Source organism: Vigna unguiculata, chromosome 9, assembly GCF_004118075.2.
Source record: "Vigna unguiculata cultivar IT97K-499-35 chromosome 9, ASM411807v1, whole genome shotgun sequence".
NCBI classification, from domain to species: Eukaryota; Viridiplantae; Streptophyta; class Magnoliopsida; order Fabales; family Fabaceae; genus Vigna; species Vigna unguiculata.
Window position 1 is genome coordinate 13,607,368 of NC_040287.1, and position 18,424 is coordinate 13,625,791.

An 18,424-nucleotide genomic window follows, 5' to 3' on the forward strand; every position below is an offset into this window, starting at 1 on the left:
CAATTCAAGGACGAACCCAGAAAGCTGGGCAAAAACGATGCGTTGCCTGGCGGTAGGGGATGAGCCGCCAGGCAGTTTCTAGGTAAAAGCCCAGAAATCTATGAAAAACAGCATAAATGGAAAGGAATTTCATGTAGTTTCGTTTATACATGGCACAATATATTATATTCAAATAAAACCAACGTAAACAACTCCCCATACATGAAATCCTTGCTCCCAAGTGGTCTTCCCAAGCCTTTCTTTCAAGAAGTCCAAGAACCTCCCTCTCCTGTACCAAAATTCTCAGCTTCCACTCTTCCACAAGCACGTTTTGTCTTTGAAACCTCCCCCTTCAGCACCACAAAAATGCAGTCCTAATTCCACTTTTAATTCTCTTCTCTCTCAAAGTTAATGTCTCCCTTAATCACCCTTTACTACTAAAACGAAAAATTAATTAAAATTTGCTTAATGGTTATTTAATAACCATTATCAAAATGTTTCTCAACCCATTAGGCTACCTCTCTTGGCAGCTAGGGTTCCTTTGCCTTTATATCTACATGCCAAATAAAATTTTGGCAAAAAAAAAAGTTAATTTCATTCTTAGCAAAGTTTGAACCCACAACCACTAAATCACAAAATACGTGTACAACCAATTCAACCAATCATGTTTCATGATAATTCTTGTAATTTTAGGATTACATTACACTACTCACATTCAATCATAATCTTAAAATAATATGCATATTAAAATATCATACAATTGACAAACATAGGACTTGAACCTAGGTCCTTTCATAGAATCAAAGTACTTTCAACCACTTAAGCAAGTACGTTTCCACGTCATAATAATCCGCATTAAATACCTTAAAGGCTCCTACTACCCACATTTATTAAATAATTATTTATTTATTTATTTAAATTTCTCGGGTCTTACAACTTCACTTCTTTCTTCAGCATGTGGTTGTATTGCTATAGATTCAAACAATGTTCCCATTAACTTTGATAGTTGGCCAAAGGTTCCAAAGTCATACAAGGATGATTGTTTTAACATTTTAAAGGTACATGTTGAGTATAATGTGTTTAACTTTGCTATTCTTGAATTTGGTTTTAGCCCTAATGCATTTATATGATTGATTTTAGTTCTTCTATGCTTTTTACCAATTAGAATTTTCCTTGAAACAATTTGCACCAATTAGAATGTAGATTGACATTTATTCTTTTTTCATTTCGGTTATTAATTCTTATCATGTTTGTAGATTCATCATTTCTTCTTTTTTCTACAAGATTATATACTAACTTTTTTTTCTTTTTTAGAATTTATTTCATTTCCAGGCATTAGAAAGTCTGCTGAATGTTATTATTCCATTTGCATGTCAAGTAAGTTTAGAAATGAAAAGATGAATTTGTGGAACCGTGTTTATGATAGTTCATTATCAAGAGAACAATTAATTGCTAATGTCCCTGATGGTATTCAAAAAGATTAGCGGTCTTCATTTGTTGATTATCATCTGAGTGAAGAGTATAAGGTAGTTTTCACAAATGATTGTTATGAATAACTATTTTTTTGTCTTTTCTTTTAATTAATAACTTACTTGTCTTAGAAATTAAGCAAGAGAAATATTAAAGTTAGAAAAGCGCAAAAAATTCCTCATACTGGTGGTGCAAAGCTTTTGTCTACAAAACAACATGAGATGGTAATTATTTGTTCATTGTTGAGTTTAATTAAAATTCATAGAGTGTTTTATTGTTCTTATATGCTCATATTTATTAGGAAGTAAACCTTGGACGTGTTATGGGTAGAGGAAAGTTGTATATTAAGACTCATAAGAAAAGAAATGGGTCTTATGTCAATGAAGAAACAAAGTCTATTGCGGTAAGTTTAGTTAAAGTATTTATAAATTCGTATAATTTTGCAATATGTTTTCACTCTGATTTTTATATACTGTTACAATATTATGATTTTTCATCTGTATTCTATGATTGGCAATTAGATAAAGTCGAATGCAACAAACCTATTTATTTGATAAAATATTGGTTAGATCACAAACTGGTTTATACAATTGTTTACTAAATTTCTAAACAAGTTCTAAAATGATTGATGTTGGAAGAACTTACTGCACGAAAAGTCCTAAAATATTGAGTATCTTGGATTACATTATAGAATTGTGGTTTCTTCGTGTACCTTCCTTGGGGTACTCAATATGTTTAAAATGTCCATATTTTCATTGTGAATTCAGTAACCTTTTTTTTACAGAAACAATATTCAAGTTGATTACAATATTCATCTTTTAGTTTTAGTTTCAATATTCATCATCTACTTTTATATTTACAGGAGAAAATGACACAGGAAATGAGTCAAAATGTTAATTCTAATGAAATCTCAATTGATGATTGTGTTAGTAAAGTGTTGGGAAAGAATCATTCTGGTTGTGTATGTTGCTTAGGACTAGGAGGTCTTCATAGTGTTGTATTTCTATACATGACTAGATTTAGTAATCACTACAAGAAATCAACTTATTATCTCCGCTAGTTTTTCGTACGTAATTGACTTTTCTGTTACCCATGAATGTATAAATTATCTACAACTACTCTTCGTAGATAAAATAAAATTATCTACGAAAAATATTTCGTAGATAAATTCTCCTAGATAATAGTCAATTTTCTTGTAGTGAATGTAGGGCACAATTTCTCAAATTCTCAAATTCTCCTAGATAATAGTCAATTTTACTATTTTTCCAAGTGGTTAAATGATCTAGAAACTGTAGAAATTCTATGGGAAACCTGAAAGGTAGTAGTTTAGGTGTAGTAATGGCTATTAAACTTTAAATTTGAATTAATTTCGCTTTTATCATTTTATTTATTTATTTTGGACTGAATTGGTGAGGGAAAAGAGTGAGTGAGAAAGCAAAAGGTTATAGAGTGTGGTAGCAAGGAGAATCATAGAGGGGACTGGAAAACGTGGCATAGAGGGAAAGAGTGAGGGTTGAAAGGGAGTTGGAGAGGATACAAAGAGTGAAGTCTTTGGAGAACAAGCGCGAATCATTATAATTGCATCTGGAACAAGGAAATCGGGTAAGGGGAGCTCACTTTATCTTTATAATTATTTGTGGTACAGTTTGGCTGCTTGTTTAATTTTATTTTTGAGGAAGTTTTCGAAACCAAATTGGTCATTATGGTGCAACCATAGTTTTGAACAAATTGCATTGTTTTTCTTTAGAAGACAATGTTTATTTGTTTTATTGGTGAAGTGTTTTGTAGCAGATGTATAATTTTGTGGATTGAATGCATAGTGGGTGATTTTATCTTGTCCTAAATATTCTATGCAATTTGTTAGATGTGAATAGTACTTTACAAACCAAAATGTCGAGCAATTAACAGAAAGAAAAAATATTATCACAGTTTGGTATTACTAGATGCAAAGTGTTCGTTCTTTATTTAAACAATGATAGGTTGATTTATAAAGTGATGTAGAATTTTGGTAAAAAGTGTGGTGTGATGTTTTTTTTAGAATACTAATAATTGAATTATACGTGAAAGTTTTGAATATATTTTCTGGCATAGATATTAGTATTATAATAATATATATGTGGCGGAAATGTATATATGCGTGTAGAGTATGAATTTAAATTGTTGGAAACAATTCTAATTAGATGGTAAGTGAATTTGGAGATATAGGTAGGACTAGTTTTGCAACAGGTTTGGTAATATATATATATATATATATATATATTTATATATATATATATAAATATTATTAATTGGAGATATTTAAACTAATGAATCGGGGTAGATAAAAGAAAAGAAAATGTATATGATTTTTTTATATAGAAACAAAATATGTTATTAAATTGATTACGTGGGAGTGTTAATATTCCATCTATCATGTATAATAATTTGGAAAGGTGCAGATTTGTTTTATAAATGAAAGGTAATCATTGATTTTTTTGGTAACTGTAGAAATTACATCTATTATAGTATTAATGTTATGTTATGACTGTGGTTGTTTTTTTTTTACGCTAAAAGAATGATTGATAATTATTATTGGGATTTCTTCGTATAACCGCCAGTAGCAACTATAACTAGCTAGGGGTGCTAAAATGATTTTTATAACTTTTTGGCATGAAAAGGAAGTTTTGTGGTTTAAGGGTTGGCAACGTTAAAGAGTGACACTTTTACTAATTTGGTTTAATTAAAATTATGTATAATGGTAAGGAGATGATTTCTGAATTTTCAAGTTTTCTAGTTATGAAATTTTTAGGTTGTAATTAATTTTTTTAAAGGGGTCTTGCTGCAGGATAATTCTATTAGGTGTAGCATATTAGTTATACAAAAATATAATGTTTATATATATATATATATATATATATATATATATATATATATATATATATATACACTTTGTACTATAAATCTAGTAAGTACGATATTGATTTATATTAAATTAATTATGTATATAAAAGGAAATTAATTATGGAGAAAAGAGAACATAATATTTTTTATTATGCATGTAATATTTGTAAAGAGCATGTTGTTCAAGCTTCTTTCATTGATCATACCCACGTGTAAAGACTTTCACATACATTTAATAATTTAATAAATAAGTAAATAAAGAATAATAAAACTTGGCAAAATAGAATATTTTCGATAAAAAAAAGTAAATAAAAAATAATTTTAAATAAAATTGATAAATGAAATATTGGTTAACATATGTTGTATACAAACGTTATTATTTCATTTCAAAAGATGTGAAACGACATTTTAATGTTACGTTGCTGCACTCATAAATATGCATTTTTCAGTTTGGATTTGGCCATAATGTTAAGAACCGTTTTGATTGTGGTTTTAAAAGATTACCGTTGCTTTCTCAGTTGGCCATGGGTTTGCATGCTCCTCCCCCATCTATAAATAAATGTCATTAACCTCTTCCAAAGACACACCACTTGAGCTTTCTTTCTTCTCTTCTATATCTTCTACTATATTTTCTAGTTCTTCTTTTCCTTCCTTATTCTGGGTCTAATTATTTACTCTTTCAAGAGTACTTTCTTGCGAGTTCTGAGATCCTCGAAAGATCTGAGAAGTTCCTGTTGCATCCTGGGGGGCTTGCGCAACACAACGCGGATAAGTCCTTAAGGGCAGTGATTTTACACGCTTCAAGAAGTACCTTTTGTTCGTGATTTGTCAGTTATTTACAACAATCTTAAGGGCTTATGGCTAACAACAACAACAACCCTACTACGCTGGAGAATCAAAATAGTTCTAGAACTCCGACCGTCTTTGTGAAACCATTTACGGATGTATCAAAAACTGAGGTATTCTCTGTGCAGAACTTCTGACGCTGGCAAGAACGTGTGTCTACTCTTCTAGACATGTATGGAGTAGCTATGGCTCTCTCAACTTCAAAACCTGACGAATCCAGTGCCAAACAAGTTGAAGATTGGACTTATGCAAACAAGGTATGCCGACACACCTTACTTAGTGCCTTGTCTAATGATTTATTCGATGTGTATTGCTCATATAAGGAAGCGAAAAAATTTTGGGATTCGTTGATTCTCAAATATAGCGTTGGTAGATGATCGAAGATAAAGACATAAAGATTCAAATCAACAAATATCACATGTTACTTGAAGATATCAAAGTAGAGAACATACTTCTGCTTGATGAGTTTGTTTCAAAACTTTTGATAGAGAAATTGCCGTCATCCTGGACTGACTATAAACAACAGTTGAAACATAGACACAAGCAAATGACGCTTCAAGAGCTCATTACACACATCATAATAGAAGACACCAACAGGAAAGAGAGTGCTACTGCAAGGGCCAAAGCACTATCTACAAAGGCAAACGTGGTAGAAGACAAACCTACTTCAAAAAGGTACGAGAACAAACCTGATCACAAAAGAAAAAATAACTTTCAAAATTCCCGTCCCAATGGATCTAACCCCGTCTTTAAGAAAAAGGGTAATCGCTTTGTATGTGGGAAGCCAGGCCATCATGCACCTTAGTGTAGGCGCAGAGCAAGAAACGACAATCCTCCTAGGGCAAATATAGCCCAAGGGGAAGATACTATAGTTGCGGTCATTTCTCAAGTAAATCTGACGACCAATGTGAGCAAGTGGGTGGTAGACTCTGGTGCTACCAGGCACATCTGTGCAAACAGGAGTGCTTTTACCTCCTACACTAGTGTAGTGGATGGAGAAGAACATGTTTACCTTAGTAATTCTAGGACAACTCCAGTCCTTGGAAAAGGAAAGGTTCTTCTAAAACTCACATCTGGGAAGACTCTGGCCTTGAGTGATGTTCTACATGTACCCTCTATCCGAGTTAATCTAATCTCTGTAGCATTACTGGGAAAAGTGGGGGTTAAAGTGTCATTCAAATCTGACAAGATTGTAATGACAAAAAATAATATTTTTGTGGGGAAGGGATATTGTGATCAAGGTCTTTTTGTACTCAATATTTTAGAAATTATAAATGAATCATGTTCTTCTTCTTATATCGTTGACTCATATGATGTGTGGCATGCTAGATTAGGACATGTGAATTCCTCGTATGTTATGAAATTGCAACGACTAGGATTAATTAATATGCATGATAAACAAAGTGGTAAATGTGATGTATGTGTAGAATCCAAAATAACTAAGAAAACATGTTATCCTGTAGAACGTCAAACATAATTGTTAGGGTTAATTCATACTGATCTAGCTGATTTAAAACAAACCATGTCTAGAGGTGGTAAAAATTATTTTGTAACCTTTATAGATGATTATTCTAGATATACCAAAGTGTACTTAATCAAACGTAAGGATGAAGCCTTTGATGTGTTTTTAACTTATAAAGTAGAAGTAGAAAATCAATTGAATAAGAAAATTAAGAGGATTAGATCAGATAGAGGTGGTGAATATGTTTTATTTAATGACTTTTGTGTGAAAGAAGGTATTATCCATGAAGTAACCCCACCATATTCACCAGAGTCTAATGGAGTAATTGAGAAGAAAAATAGAACTCTTAAGGAAATGATGAATGCCATGCTTATTAGTTCTAATGCACTAGATAACCTTTGGGGAGAAGCCCTTCTTACTGCATGCTTTTTACAAAATAGGATACCTCATAAGAAAACAAGTAAAACTCCCTATGAGTTATGGAGAAGGTATCAACCTAATCTTAAATATTTGAGAGTGTGGGGGCACTACAAAAATTTTATATATTAGCTACAGAAAATTTCGTAGCTGATCCGTAGCTAATCCGTAGCTAAACCATTTTGCGACAGATTAACTATCAAATTGCTAGGAAATTTTCCGTAGCTAAATACATGTAGCTAATTAGAGAGGGATAAAATTCGTAGCTAATCTGTAGCTAATTCATAGTTAATCCCTCTCTATTCCCTCTCTAATTGAAGTAAACAAGTTTTACAATTTCTAGCTAATTTGTAGCTAATTCATAGCTAATCCCTCTCTATTCCATCTTTAATTGAAGTGAAAAAGTTTTAAAATTTCTAGCTAATTCGTAGCTAATTCATAGCTAATCCCTCTCTATTCCATCTTTAATTGAAGTGAAAAAGTTTTAAAATTTCTAGCTAATCCGTAGCGAATCTGTCGCAATTCTATTGTCGCTAATCCGTAGCTAATCTGTCGCAAATCTATTGTCGCTAATCCGTAGCTAATCTGTCGCAATTTTGTTGTCGCTAATCCGTAGCTAATCTGTCGCAATTCTGTTGTCACTAATCTGTAGCTAATCTGTCACAATTTTGTTCTCGCTAATCCGTAGTTAATCTGTCACAATTTTGTTGTCGCTAATCTGTAGCTAATCTGTCGCAATTTTGTTCTCGCTAATCGGTAGCTAATCTGTCGCGATTTTTTCCCCGATAATCCGTAGCTAATCTGTAACTAATTTGTTTCAATTTGTTTCTCGCTAATCCGTAGCTAATTTGTCGCAATTCTTTTATCACTAATTTGTATCACAATTGATTAGTTAATTTATTGCAATTCTATTAATCTCCTATAAATATTATTTTGTTAATTGCAATTACTTAATTGTTATTCACTCTCTATTATGAGTCATGTCCATAAACTTATGCGTATAATAAAAAAAGAAGACAAAGAAAATAAATTATTCACAAAATGTGTCTAAATACCTCCAATATTTGCAATACCTATTTAAAAAGGATAGATAATCAATCCTACAATGATCAAAGTATATCCATCCAACAGTACAAAACAAGATAAAAGTTTCCACCAATGTATAATAGTTTTAGGACACAAAAGCATTGGAGGGTATCAACAAAAAGTAATGCATCAACACAATTAAAACACAAACAAAGTTTTGGATTCTTTAAGACATGTCTTCATTCTTGTTTCTTCAAAGCAGACAATAATTCTCTCTTAAAAGATTGCATTTGCTCTTGCATCTGTTGTTGCATAGTTGCTTGCATTTCTGCTTGTGCCTTCATTTGTGCTTGCATTAAGGCTTGCATATCAGTCTGTGCTTGCAACTGTGTTCTCACCTGCTCTTGCAAATTAGATATTTGTGTAGTCAGTGTAGTGATTTCTTCAGTTGTTGGATTTAGATTTTGGGAAGAGGGACCTTCAACTGTTGAGGATGAAACATGTGGGCCAATGCCAAGATCCAAACTGTGACCAATTCCATAAATTCTACCTTTCCTATTTTCACCACCTGTTTTTATCCAAATACCAGAGTCAACTATAGGATGCTTTGACGTGTCTTCCCCATATTTTTCAGTCATAGCATTTTCATATGATTCCTACATCAAATCAATATGTTAGCAATATTATATAAATAAGTAGTTTAACATTTATAAAATAAACATATTCTTACAATGAAGCTTTTTGCTTTGTTGGACACATATTGACCATCTTTTCGTTTGTGAACTTTGTTGTATAATTCACCATAAGAAATTGGGCGTTTGTATTCTTCTTCCTGTAAAAATAATGCAATTTATGTATAAAAACTTATTACTTTCCTTAATGACAGTAAAATGACATATTCATCTTACTTTCTGCCATATTAGTGTGGAAGTTGGTTTATATCAAAACATGTACAATATAACTCCATCTCTCTGTATCATATCTCCTTTTAGTAAGTTATTAGCTAACCAATTCCAAAATATTTATTTCTTTCTATCAAGTGACCAACTCATTTCTATCTGACAGACAATTGCTATCTGATATTACATTTTGAATGTGACAAATTACAATGCATTATATTTGACTTATAAATTCAAATGTGAAAAGTAAGAGTACCATTTTTTTCAAGTGTTGTCCAAAGCTTCGTGATCCTGCTGTGTGAATCATGGCATCAGGCTTGGCAGCCCTATTGCTCTTACCTGCAGTAGACTTTTTTTTCCATTTTTTTGTTGCCCATATGTCTACTAATCCATCCCACATCTCAGTCCTAATACCTCTTGGTCCAAAACCTTTTAAGTCTTGAATATTGTCTGAATTTGTCCTTTCTTTCGCCTTTTTTCTCGCCTTAGATAAAGAGTCAGAATATCGATCCATGCATGTTAAATTCCAAACCTTTCTTGCTATACAACGATCATAAGTTGATGAAAAACGATACTTCTCCTACATCAATATAATGATTAATTTATAATACAATAATTGATACAAAAATATTTCATTACGTTAACTAAATGATTACTAACCATAAACTCATTGAACAGAATTTCTTTCATATCAACAGAATATTTTTTTCAATTTGGTGCTGGATTAGGCATCCTCATGAGCAACTCAGATATAATATCTCGAGTCACTGAATCTGGAACAAACCTCCTCCTATAATTTCATACACTTAGTTTATATAAATTATGATTTGGTAATAAAAGTTAAAGAATTGATAATTAAGTTTAGTTTAACTTACGGGTTAGTAATTTTTTGCACAGATATAATAGGTCTCCTATGAACTTCATTGTGAGAATTTTCACTTGAAGGCTCCTCCTGAAATTGTGGGTTAGCACATGTTGGGGCAACACAAGATTGGTTAGCATCAATTGGTGGGGTGGTGTCTATTGATTGATCACCATTGGTTGAATGGCCAACATCATCTGATGGTTCATGGATTGAAGTAGCACCTAAGAAAAAAAATAATGAAACAATACCTTGTATTTAAAAAACTTTAAAAAAAGTTAATAAATAAGACATCATTAAAGTATTTGTACTATACCTGGTGAATGCAAACAAGGATTTGGGTCTAAAGAGTTAATGAGAGAGTGAGTAGGATGGAATGGAGTAATAAAACCTCGACCTCTCCCTCTTCCTCTTCCTCGGGGCATTTTGAGATTATCAAGTGAACCAAATGTAACTTAGCTTGTAACAAGGATTGTCAGTTAGTAATGTCATTCAAGCCTTGTGTCCGCAGATGAATTTCTTATAAAAAAGAGAGAGAAAGTTGATTAAACATGTCGAAAGAAGACCAATGAATCATACAGATGCTACACTACTCAAGAAAAAAATTCTATGCTTTGCCTCCTCCTACTATGTTCTACTATACCCTCCTCCTTTCTCTGTTCTACCAACCACACTATAAGTTTGTTATAATATTTCAAACCTGAATATTACAGAAAAAATTAGTTGAATTTTTCTGTGTTCAATTATTATTAATTAACAAATAAAAGCAAAACACAAATGCATACAAAGTTTGTTTATTTATGGCCTTTTCTTGTCCCTCCAGCAACTTACAATTTCTCAATCCAAAACTCAACCCTCTCCCTCACTTCTCTCTCTCTTTCTCTCTCTCTCTCTTATAATATTATCTTCACTGTCCATAACCATATCTCCATGCAGAAAAAATTTAGAAAATAAATAAACTAGTTTTAAGCATGTTTAGTGAAGCTAGGCTTTTCTGAATTGAACATTTTGCAACATTAGCAAGGAAATTTAAATTGATCAACCAATGAGTTACAAAGAGCTAAATTAAAATGTTTGGATTTGTTGCTTCATTTGTAAGGATTTTTTTATTTCAAGAAAACATTTTCCACTTTCACAAAAATAAAGGCTACCAAATTATCACCTCTGAGACATTACGATTGCTTTCATATGACTTCCATGGTTGAGGTTCCACCACAAAAATGCTACCCTGCATAAAAGAAAGAATATATTTTTAACATACAACAAAATATAATTACATCATGTCCATTATTAAATAAAAAAGTAAAGATTAATCCAAGCTGGAACAAAAAGAAAAGTAAAAAGTCTATGGAGTAGAGGGAGGAGATGGAACTTGAGAAAGAGAGTAGAAGAAAACATCCATGACTACAAGGATAAAGAGAAAGGAAGGGGTGGGAGTAGATTTGCAGAAGAGATCATGTGCAACCATATACCTTAATATGATGTTCATCTCACCATAAAAACCTTATCTGACCAAATAGGTCCCAATATATCATATGCCTTTTTTCAGTTTCAGTGGTCAAGACATTTAGTAGAAATAAAAACAATAGGATGATGAAAGGAGATAATACTTACAGGTCGGAGCAGTTTCCAAATCTCTAAAAACAAAATAATTAAGCTGCCATCTCCCCAGTTTAGATGTATCCACTTTGTTACACTCAAACTACAAAGGAAAAGATAACTTACATAATAACATAAGCAGCACATTGAAGACGATTCATCACAAGCGTATTCAGATAATGACGTTAAAGAACAGGGGTTAAGTCAAAACCAACTTGAGAATGTCTTTCTTCATGGAGCTTAATAATTCAAAACGCAAGTGCTTGGTGATTGATGCACATCTACTTACCTTATGAAATGTAAAAGATACTTTCATAAGTAATCACATAAGAAAACACAATATCACTACTATTAAATAAACTTACGTACATTCATTCATAGCCACTCATCGTCTGAGTTATCTAAATCATAATTTGAATCATCCAACTCCTCGTCTAAATCATTTAACTTTATGTCTTCATCCAGAAGCTCATCATTGTCATTGAAAAATTGATCATTATGCACATTGTGTATCGGATAATGAACATCATCCATGTTTACCTCTTCCATTGGGGCATTATCATCAAACAATTGTATTTCCTCGTCATCCAGAACAATATTTGTCATTCCCATTGATCCATCATCTTGAAAATAATCATTAACAACTTTCTCATTTGAAAAATCCTCATCATTTTTTAATGTCTCAACCATAAATAATTTTGGTCTAACCTTGCAAGTTGTCCACCAATCAGCATTATTTCTACCCTTATTATGTGGATACCTTGTATAGTACACTTGTTGAGCTTGTCCAGTTAATACAAATGGCTCATTTGACTGAAGCTTTGACTTATGCTTAATATCAACCAACCCATATTTATCAACTTTAACACCATGGAAAGGATCAAACCAATGACACCGTAGGATAATTATTTTGTTTTGATATCCAGGATATGACAATTCTAATATTTCTTCAATAATTCCATAATAGTCCAAATCATTTTCACCGTATATATTTCCTCTAACACATATCCCATAGTTCATGGTAGATTTATTAGCTCTGTATTCCTTAGTATGAAATCTATATCCATTTACTATTAGACCATTATAGGAAGTTACAATCTTAATCGGACCGTAACTTATCTCTCGAATCAATCGATCCTCAACTTGACCAGCAAGCACCTATAGAGGATTACATAAAGAAAATATATAATTATATCACTTAATAAAACAAATATCAAATTAACATTTAAACTGTAATGAGAAACAACTCACTTGGTGCTTCAACCACCTATTGAAATCTTTATCTCGAGATATCAATATTTCATCGTCAGAGATATTAGGATTTGTTTCCTTTAATGAATCCTCAAATTTCCTAATACAGACAACAATTAATATCATAACTAAGTTAATTATGAATAAATAAATAACAAAAAGAAAAACTTACTATAGGTATGGTCCTACTTCTTTGCAATTTACAATGACGTATGTCTCAGCAATATGGAGTTCCTCCTCTGTTAATAATCTATTATGGCCTTTACCAATAGGACGACATGGGTGTCTAAAAATAGATAACTTTTCTGTATTTTTATCTTCACCACCATCATCGTTACGAGAAACTTGAGTACGCCTTGTTTGAATGGATGGATTAAAATACATAGAAGCAAAATTAGAAATTTCTTCTAAAACATATGCTTCACAAATGGACCCTTCAACCTTTGCTTTATTTCGAACCTTTCTTTTCAAATATAACATGCATCTCTCAAATGGATACATCCATCTATATTGCACAGGTCCTCCGACCTTAACTTCATGTGGGAGATGTATAACCAAATGTTCCATTGAATCAAAGAATGCTGGTGGGAAAATCTTTTCAAGCTTACAAATTGTTTCGATGATAGAAATCTTAGCGTGCTCCATGACAGAAGCATGCACTGCATTTGCACAAATCTCTTTAAAAAACAAGCTGACCTCTGTTAAAACACCCCATATAGGCTTTGGCAACATATCACGAAATGCTAAAGGAATAAGTCTTTGCATAAAAACATGACAATCATGACTTTTCATCCCATATATTTTCCCCTCATCTACATTAATGCAACGTGAAATGTTAGACGCATAGCCATCTGGAAACTTTAGTTGTTTTATCCATTCACACACCATTTTTCTCTGGTCAGAATTCAAGACATATGTTGCCTTTGGTTTTTTATACTTCTCATTCTCCAACACCAACTCTAACTTGGGACGTTTACATATCAACCTCAAATCTTGTCTTGCATTTGCAGTATCTTTTGTCTTGGCCTTTATGTCCATCACAGTGTTGAAGATGTTGTCAAAAACATTTTTTTCAACATGCATGACATCTAAATTGTGACGAATCATATTAGTAGACCAATAAGGCAATTCCCAAAATATGCTCTTCTTAACCCAATTATGTGTTTTACCAAAGTCGGGTTGCTTTTGCTTGCTTGATTTCAAGCCAAACGTAACTTTTTGAAGTTGATTTACTTGATTTATTACATCTATGCCACTAAATTCTTGTGGTAGTAAAGAGTTCTCAACTATTGACTTCTTAAAAGAGCATTGATCACGACGAAATGAATGATTGATAGGTAAAAATCGACGATGACAATCAAACCAACAAGGTTTACCACCATTCTTCAAAGTAAATGAATTAATATCCCCCATACAATAGGGACAAGCAAATTTTCCATGAGTACTCCATCCAGACAACATTCCATAAGCTGGAAAATCACTTATTGTCCACATTAATGCTGCTTTCATAATGAAATTCTGTTTTTTCCATGCATCAAAAGTATTAATCCCAATATCCCATAAGATCTTTAACTCATCGATTAGAGGTTGGAGATAAACATCTAAACTTTTACCAGGTGATTTGGGTCCAGGAATCATAAGAGTAAGAAATATGTATTCCCTTTTCATACACATACTTGGAGGAAGATTGTAAGGTGTTAAAAAAACCGGCCAACATGAGTATGGGCTACTTGAATTACTAAATGGATTAAAACCATCCGTGCAAAGTCCAAGCCTGACATTTCGTGGATCCAAAGCAAACTTAGGATGAGTTGCATTAAATTTTTTCCAAGCCTCTGCATCAGCTGGATGTGTCATCATTAATTCATGTTGGCGTACTCCATCTGCATGCCATCGCATATATTTTGAAGTATTAACAGACATAAAGAGGCGTTGAAGTCTTGGAATAATGGGGAAATATCTTAACACTGAGTAAGGCACATCCTTGTTTTTTGTTGTTGTCTTGGGTTTAAATCGTGGTTCTTTACACACCAAACAAACATTCTTGTCACTGTTTTCTTTGTAATATAGCATACAATGATTAGGACATGCATCTATCTTCTCATATCCTAATCCCAATTCACTCACCATTCTCTTTGATCTGTACAAATTTTCAGGCAACCTTTCTGACTCTGGAAGCATGCTTTTGATTATAGCAATCATTCGATCATAACAACTAACACTCATGTTAAACTCTGACTTCAAGTTTAGGAGTTGTGTTACTGCAGACAATCTTGTATGATTCTTACAACCATCCCATAAAGGTTCATCAGCATTCTTTAATAAGTTAAAAAACTTCTTAGCTGATGGATTTGGATCCTCTTCCACTTCTTGTACTTCTGGATTTGATCTAATGGAAAAGGCATTCATAACCATATCATGATATGGATTTGTATTCTCTTCAACACGATCTTGGCCAGAAGACACAACATCTGCCCATCTTTCTTCACCATGAAGGGTCCAATTTGTGTAACCATCCATAAATCCATGGTGATACAAGTGTTTTTCAACATTAAATGATATATCCCAATAACGATTCCTACATTTTCCACATGGACAAGGAATGCGTCCTGTTACATCAGCAAATTTTGGATCTCTTTTAGCTACTTGAATAAAGCCATCAATGCCATTTCTGAACTCCTCAGTAACACTACCAAATTGATCTTTTCTTCGCAACATCCATCCTCTATCAGGTCTCATTGTCCTTATAGTTGGTCTCAAAATAAAAATCTACTCCAAAGAATTGTATCAAAAAATTCAGTAGAGAGATACAAGTTACTCCAAATTGATGCCACACGTCATAAAATTTAGATAATAGGAGATAAATACAATCAGAGTTAATCAATGTAACATGTTAAAATGATAAAGGATAAAATGAAAGTATATGACTCTTATCACACAAATGATTTTTTTATTAATTACAAATTTCTCATATTAAAACTAAGAGGTAATAATCAAGATATTCTGTAGATGAGAATAGCTTCCATCAATTAAGATTTCAAACATTACAATGACTTCTCTTTTGCAGCTATATGTACAAGGGTATAAAAAAAATCACAAATTTGAATAAAATAATATTTAAAAAATAACTTTACCTAGGAAAATATCAATTGAATGACTGTCACGACATTTCTGTTGTATTGTGCAAGCAAATGTATGGCATCACCCCTAGGCAAAGCTAAAAACTCCTACACTCACAAAATTCGAGCATTAGAACAGACTTTGTATGTCAAATAAGTTGTATGGAAAACTCTCTTCAAAGCTAAAACACTCCAACAATAAGAATCATGATGACTATAAAAACTAAAACCAACATTTTTTACATGCTATTATTTAGTAGCCATAAGAGAAAGAATAAATATCATAGAATTGACGTAGAAGTACCACTCAAGTTCAAAACAAAACGGAAGTTTCCTACAAGTTCAAAATCCCAAAATGTATACTTATGCATTTTATTTAATCTACCTGTAAAAGAATAAATAATATTTGATAACATAGCAATGAGAATGGGTCTCAAAACAAACTAAAATAAAACGGGAATGGGACAAAATAATAGGAAAAAGAAACAAAATAATTCATGTAACTACATTTTTATTGTTTTAAAAAAATGCAAATTTGCATTACAGTGAAACTAAACCTTTCCAATATATTTATTGAAAAATCAAAACCTATCATGGAAAGCTTGAATAGGTGTTTTTTATATTTATTGAAATATTGGGAGTTCTTTCTAATAGTATGGTTTTTAACATTTCTGATATATAAAAGATAAGAATGATGGAGTGACCTATGCAGACATGGAATGTCTATAACTCGTACCATCAAGCATATTTTCAAGTGCCACCAAAGAAAAATGATACATAATAGGTGTAAATTTGCCAATAGTTAATAATCCTATCTTACCAAGTTTGGCAATCTCAATTCTTTATATGAAAAAACCACCACTGCAACAAATAAAAGACTTCAGAAAGCTAGTGATTGAAAGTACATAATGGGAAATGTTCATTGTCGAATCACCTATTATCTCTTAGGTCCAAAACAAATGCATTAACATTATCCGTAATGTATTGATTGCTTATTTGATAGCACCTGCAGGGAGGGACATCCACCAGAAAGTAAGGAAAAAACAAATACAAACAATTATCAATATATTCAATAATGTAAATCATACTTAATCTGAATTGAAAGTGTACAATTCCTATCCAATGATTCCTTTAATGTGTCAAATGATTTGTTGTATATAAATGGAAATTAGAATGTGAACATAGTTTTCTCACTGCTCCTCTCGTTTAATGTATAAAATACACTTTTAAAAATAAAATATAAGATAATAACATTTGATTAAAACTATAGAAAAGAAACCTATACCAAGTGTAAGAGATTTTGACGAACATATATGTGCTACCTTCTTCATTGTGAGCATGGTCACATCTTTAAAGGATGAAATGTGGTTTATATATTTTAACATGAAATAAATAATAGAGTGAAATTAAATAATAAATCTGTAATTCTAATGTCAAATTTTAAAAATAGTTTCATTCAAAACATAGAGGTATTGTTGAAAATTCTTCGACAGCCATATAACATATACTCAAATGAACATGAAATGGATTCCAGAAGCTCATATGCCTAGCTATAGCATGTACACTGTTGACAACATTCTAAGCATTGGTTTTCTTTATACCAACCAAATTAAGCATTGCATATCTTCTTAATAAACTTGTAACATCGAAAGCACTGCATTGAAATATATTTGATGGAAACATCCAATTTGTTCTTGAATGGAATTTGCTATTCAAATCCTAAAACCCTAAAATAGTTTAATCAATCAAAATCCTAAAACTTAAAATACCTTATGTCAGCTTTTTTCACTTTCAATCTCTAAAAATCTAGACCATTTACCGAGAAGAGTGTTATCCTTGGAAGATTGAGACGATGAAAGAGAGTATATGAAACAGGAAAATCGAAAATTGAAAAAAAAATGGAGGAAACCACGTACCTATGAGCACAGCTGAACTAAGAACACAAAGACGAAGGATTCAGAGTATGAGTGAGGAAAAGAACGACCAAAGTGTGAGTGAAGAAGAAAGTGAACATTTGAGGGTTTGTAAATGTGAACGAGAAGCACGGAAACGAGACAAAAGTTGAAGATGTGAAAAAGTAGCCCGTTGGTCTCTTTCAAAAAATTAAAAAAGATAGTTTCTAAATAGAAAAAATCTATAAAAAAAAAAAGGAAAACCGCTTTACTAATTTTCATTTTAAACTATCTTAGTAAATAAAAAATATCACTGTTAAAGTATACATAAGCTATCTCCTTCTTTGATTTATATTTTTATTAAACTTATAATTTTTTTACTAAAATTAAAATTTATATATCTAATTTCCTCTTTTATTTATTATATATTTTAATTAATTTATTAATATCTATATTTATATTTTAATATATACAATTATATTTAAAAATATTTTTTAAATTTTAAAATTAAAAATATTTCAAATTAAAAATATTTAAATTAAAAGTAATTTTAAAATATTTAAAATAAAAGTAATTTTAAAATATTAATGTTAAAAATAAATTTAAAATATTTAAATTTAAGATAATTTTAAAATATTTAAATTAAAAATAAATTAAAAATATTTATATTATAAATATTTTTTAGATATTTAAATTATAAAAAAAATAGAATATCTAAATTA

The 18,424-nt window shown here is 31.5% G+C and overlaps 2 protein-coding genes across 3 annotated transcripts; both read right to left on the reverse strand.

Moving 5' to 3' along the window:
- Positions 1-8,115: 8,115 nt before the first annotated feature.
- Positions 8,116-17,882, reverse strand: LOC114162826. 2 transcript variants are annotated; one of them, XM_028046804.1, is made up of 11 exons: positions 17,727-17,882; positions 16,745-16,816; positions 16,631-16,671; positions 15,826-15,918; positions 11,456-11,543; positions 10,158-11,069; positions 9,855-10,065; positions 9,640-9,769; positions 9,236-9,559; positions 8,811-8,912; positions 8,116-8,736 (listed from the first exon to the last, which is right to left on the reverse strand). In XM_028046804.1, the coding sequence occupies exons 8-11, from the start codon at positions 9,667-9,669 to the stop codon at positions 8,320-8,322; spliced, it is 873 nt and encodes a 290-aa protein (XP_027902605.1). In that variant the 5' UTR covers positions 9,670-9,769; positions 9,855-10,065; positions 10,158-11,069; positions 11,456-11,543; positions 15,826-15,918; positions 16,631-16,671; positions 16,745-16,816; positions 17,727-17,882; the 3' UTR covers positions 8,116-8,319. The 2 variants fall into 2 exon arrangements, with proteins under 2 accessions (XP_027902605.1, XP_027902606.1); XM_028046805.1 differs by lacking the exon at positions 16,631-16,671.
- LOC114163475 lies at positions 11,816-15,430 on the reverse strand. Its single transcript, XM_028047785.1, has 3 exons — positions 12,993-15,430; positions 12,692-12,791; positions 11,816-12,598 (listed from the first exon to the last, which is right to left on the reverse strand). Exons 1-3 carry the CDS (start codon positions 15,428-15,430, stop codon positions 11,816-11,818), a joined length of 3,321 nt encoding a protein of 1,106 aa, XP_027903586.1.
- Positions 17,883-18,424: the final 542 nt, after the last annotated feature.

Coding starts and splice junctions, on each gene's coding strand:
- LOC114163475 (XM_028047785.1), bottom strand. CDS start 15,430: ATGAGACCTGATAGAGGATGGATGTTGCGAAGAAAAGATCAATTTGGT. Junction 12,792..12,992: donor GAAGATAAAAATACAGAAAA/GTTATCTATTTT, acceptor TGTCTGTATTAG/GAAATTTGAGGATTCATTAA. Junction 12,599..12,691: donor ATAGGTGGTTGAAGCACCAA/GTGAGTTGTTTC, acceptor AATCCTCTATAG/GTGCTTGCTGGTCAAGTTGA.
- LOC114162826 (XM_028046805.1), bottom strand. CDS start 9,669: ATGAAAGAAATTCTGTTCAATGAGTTTATG. Junction 9,560..9,639: donor TTCTGTTCAATGAGTTTATG/GTTAGTAATCAT, acceptor ATATTGATGTAG/GAGAAGTATCGTTTTTCATC. Junction 8,913..9,235: donor GACAACACTTGAAAAAAATG/GTACTCTTACTT, acceptor TTATTTTTACAG/GAAGAAGAATACAAACGCCC.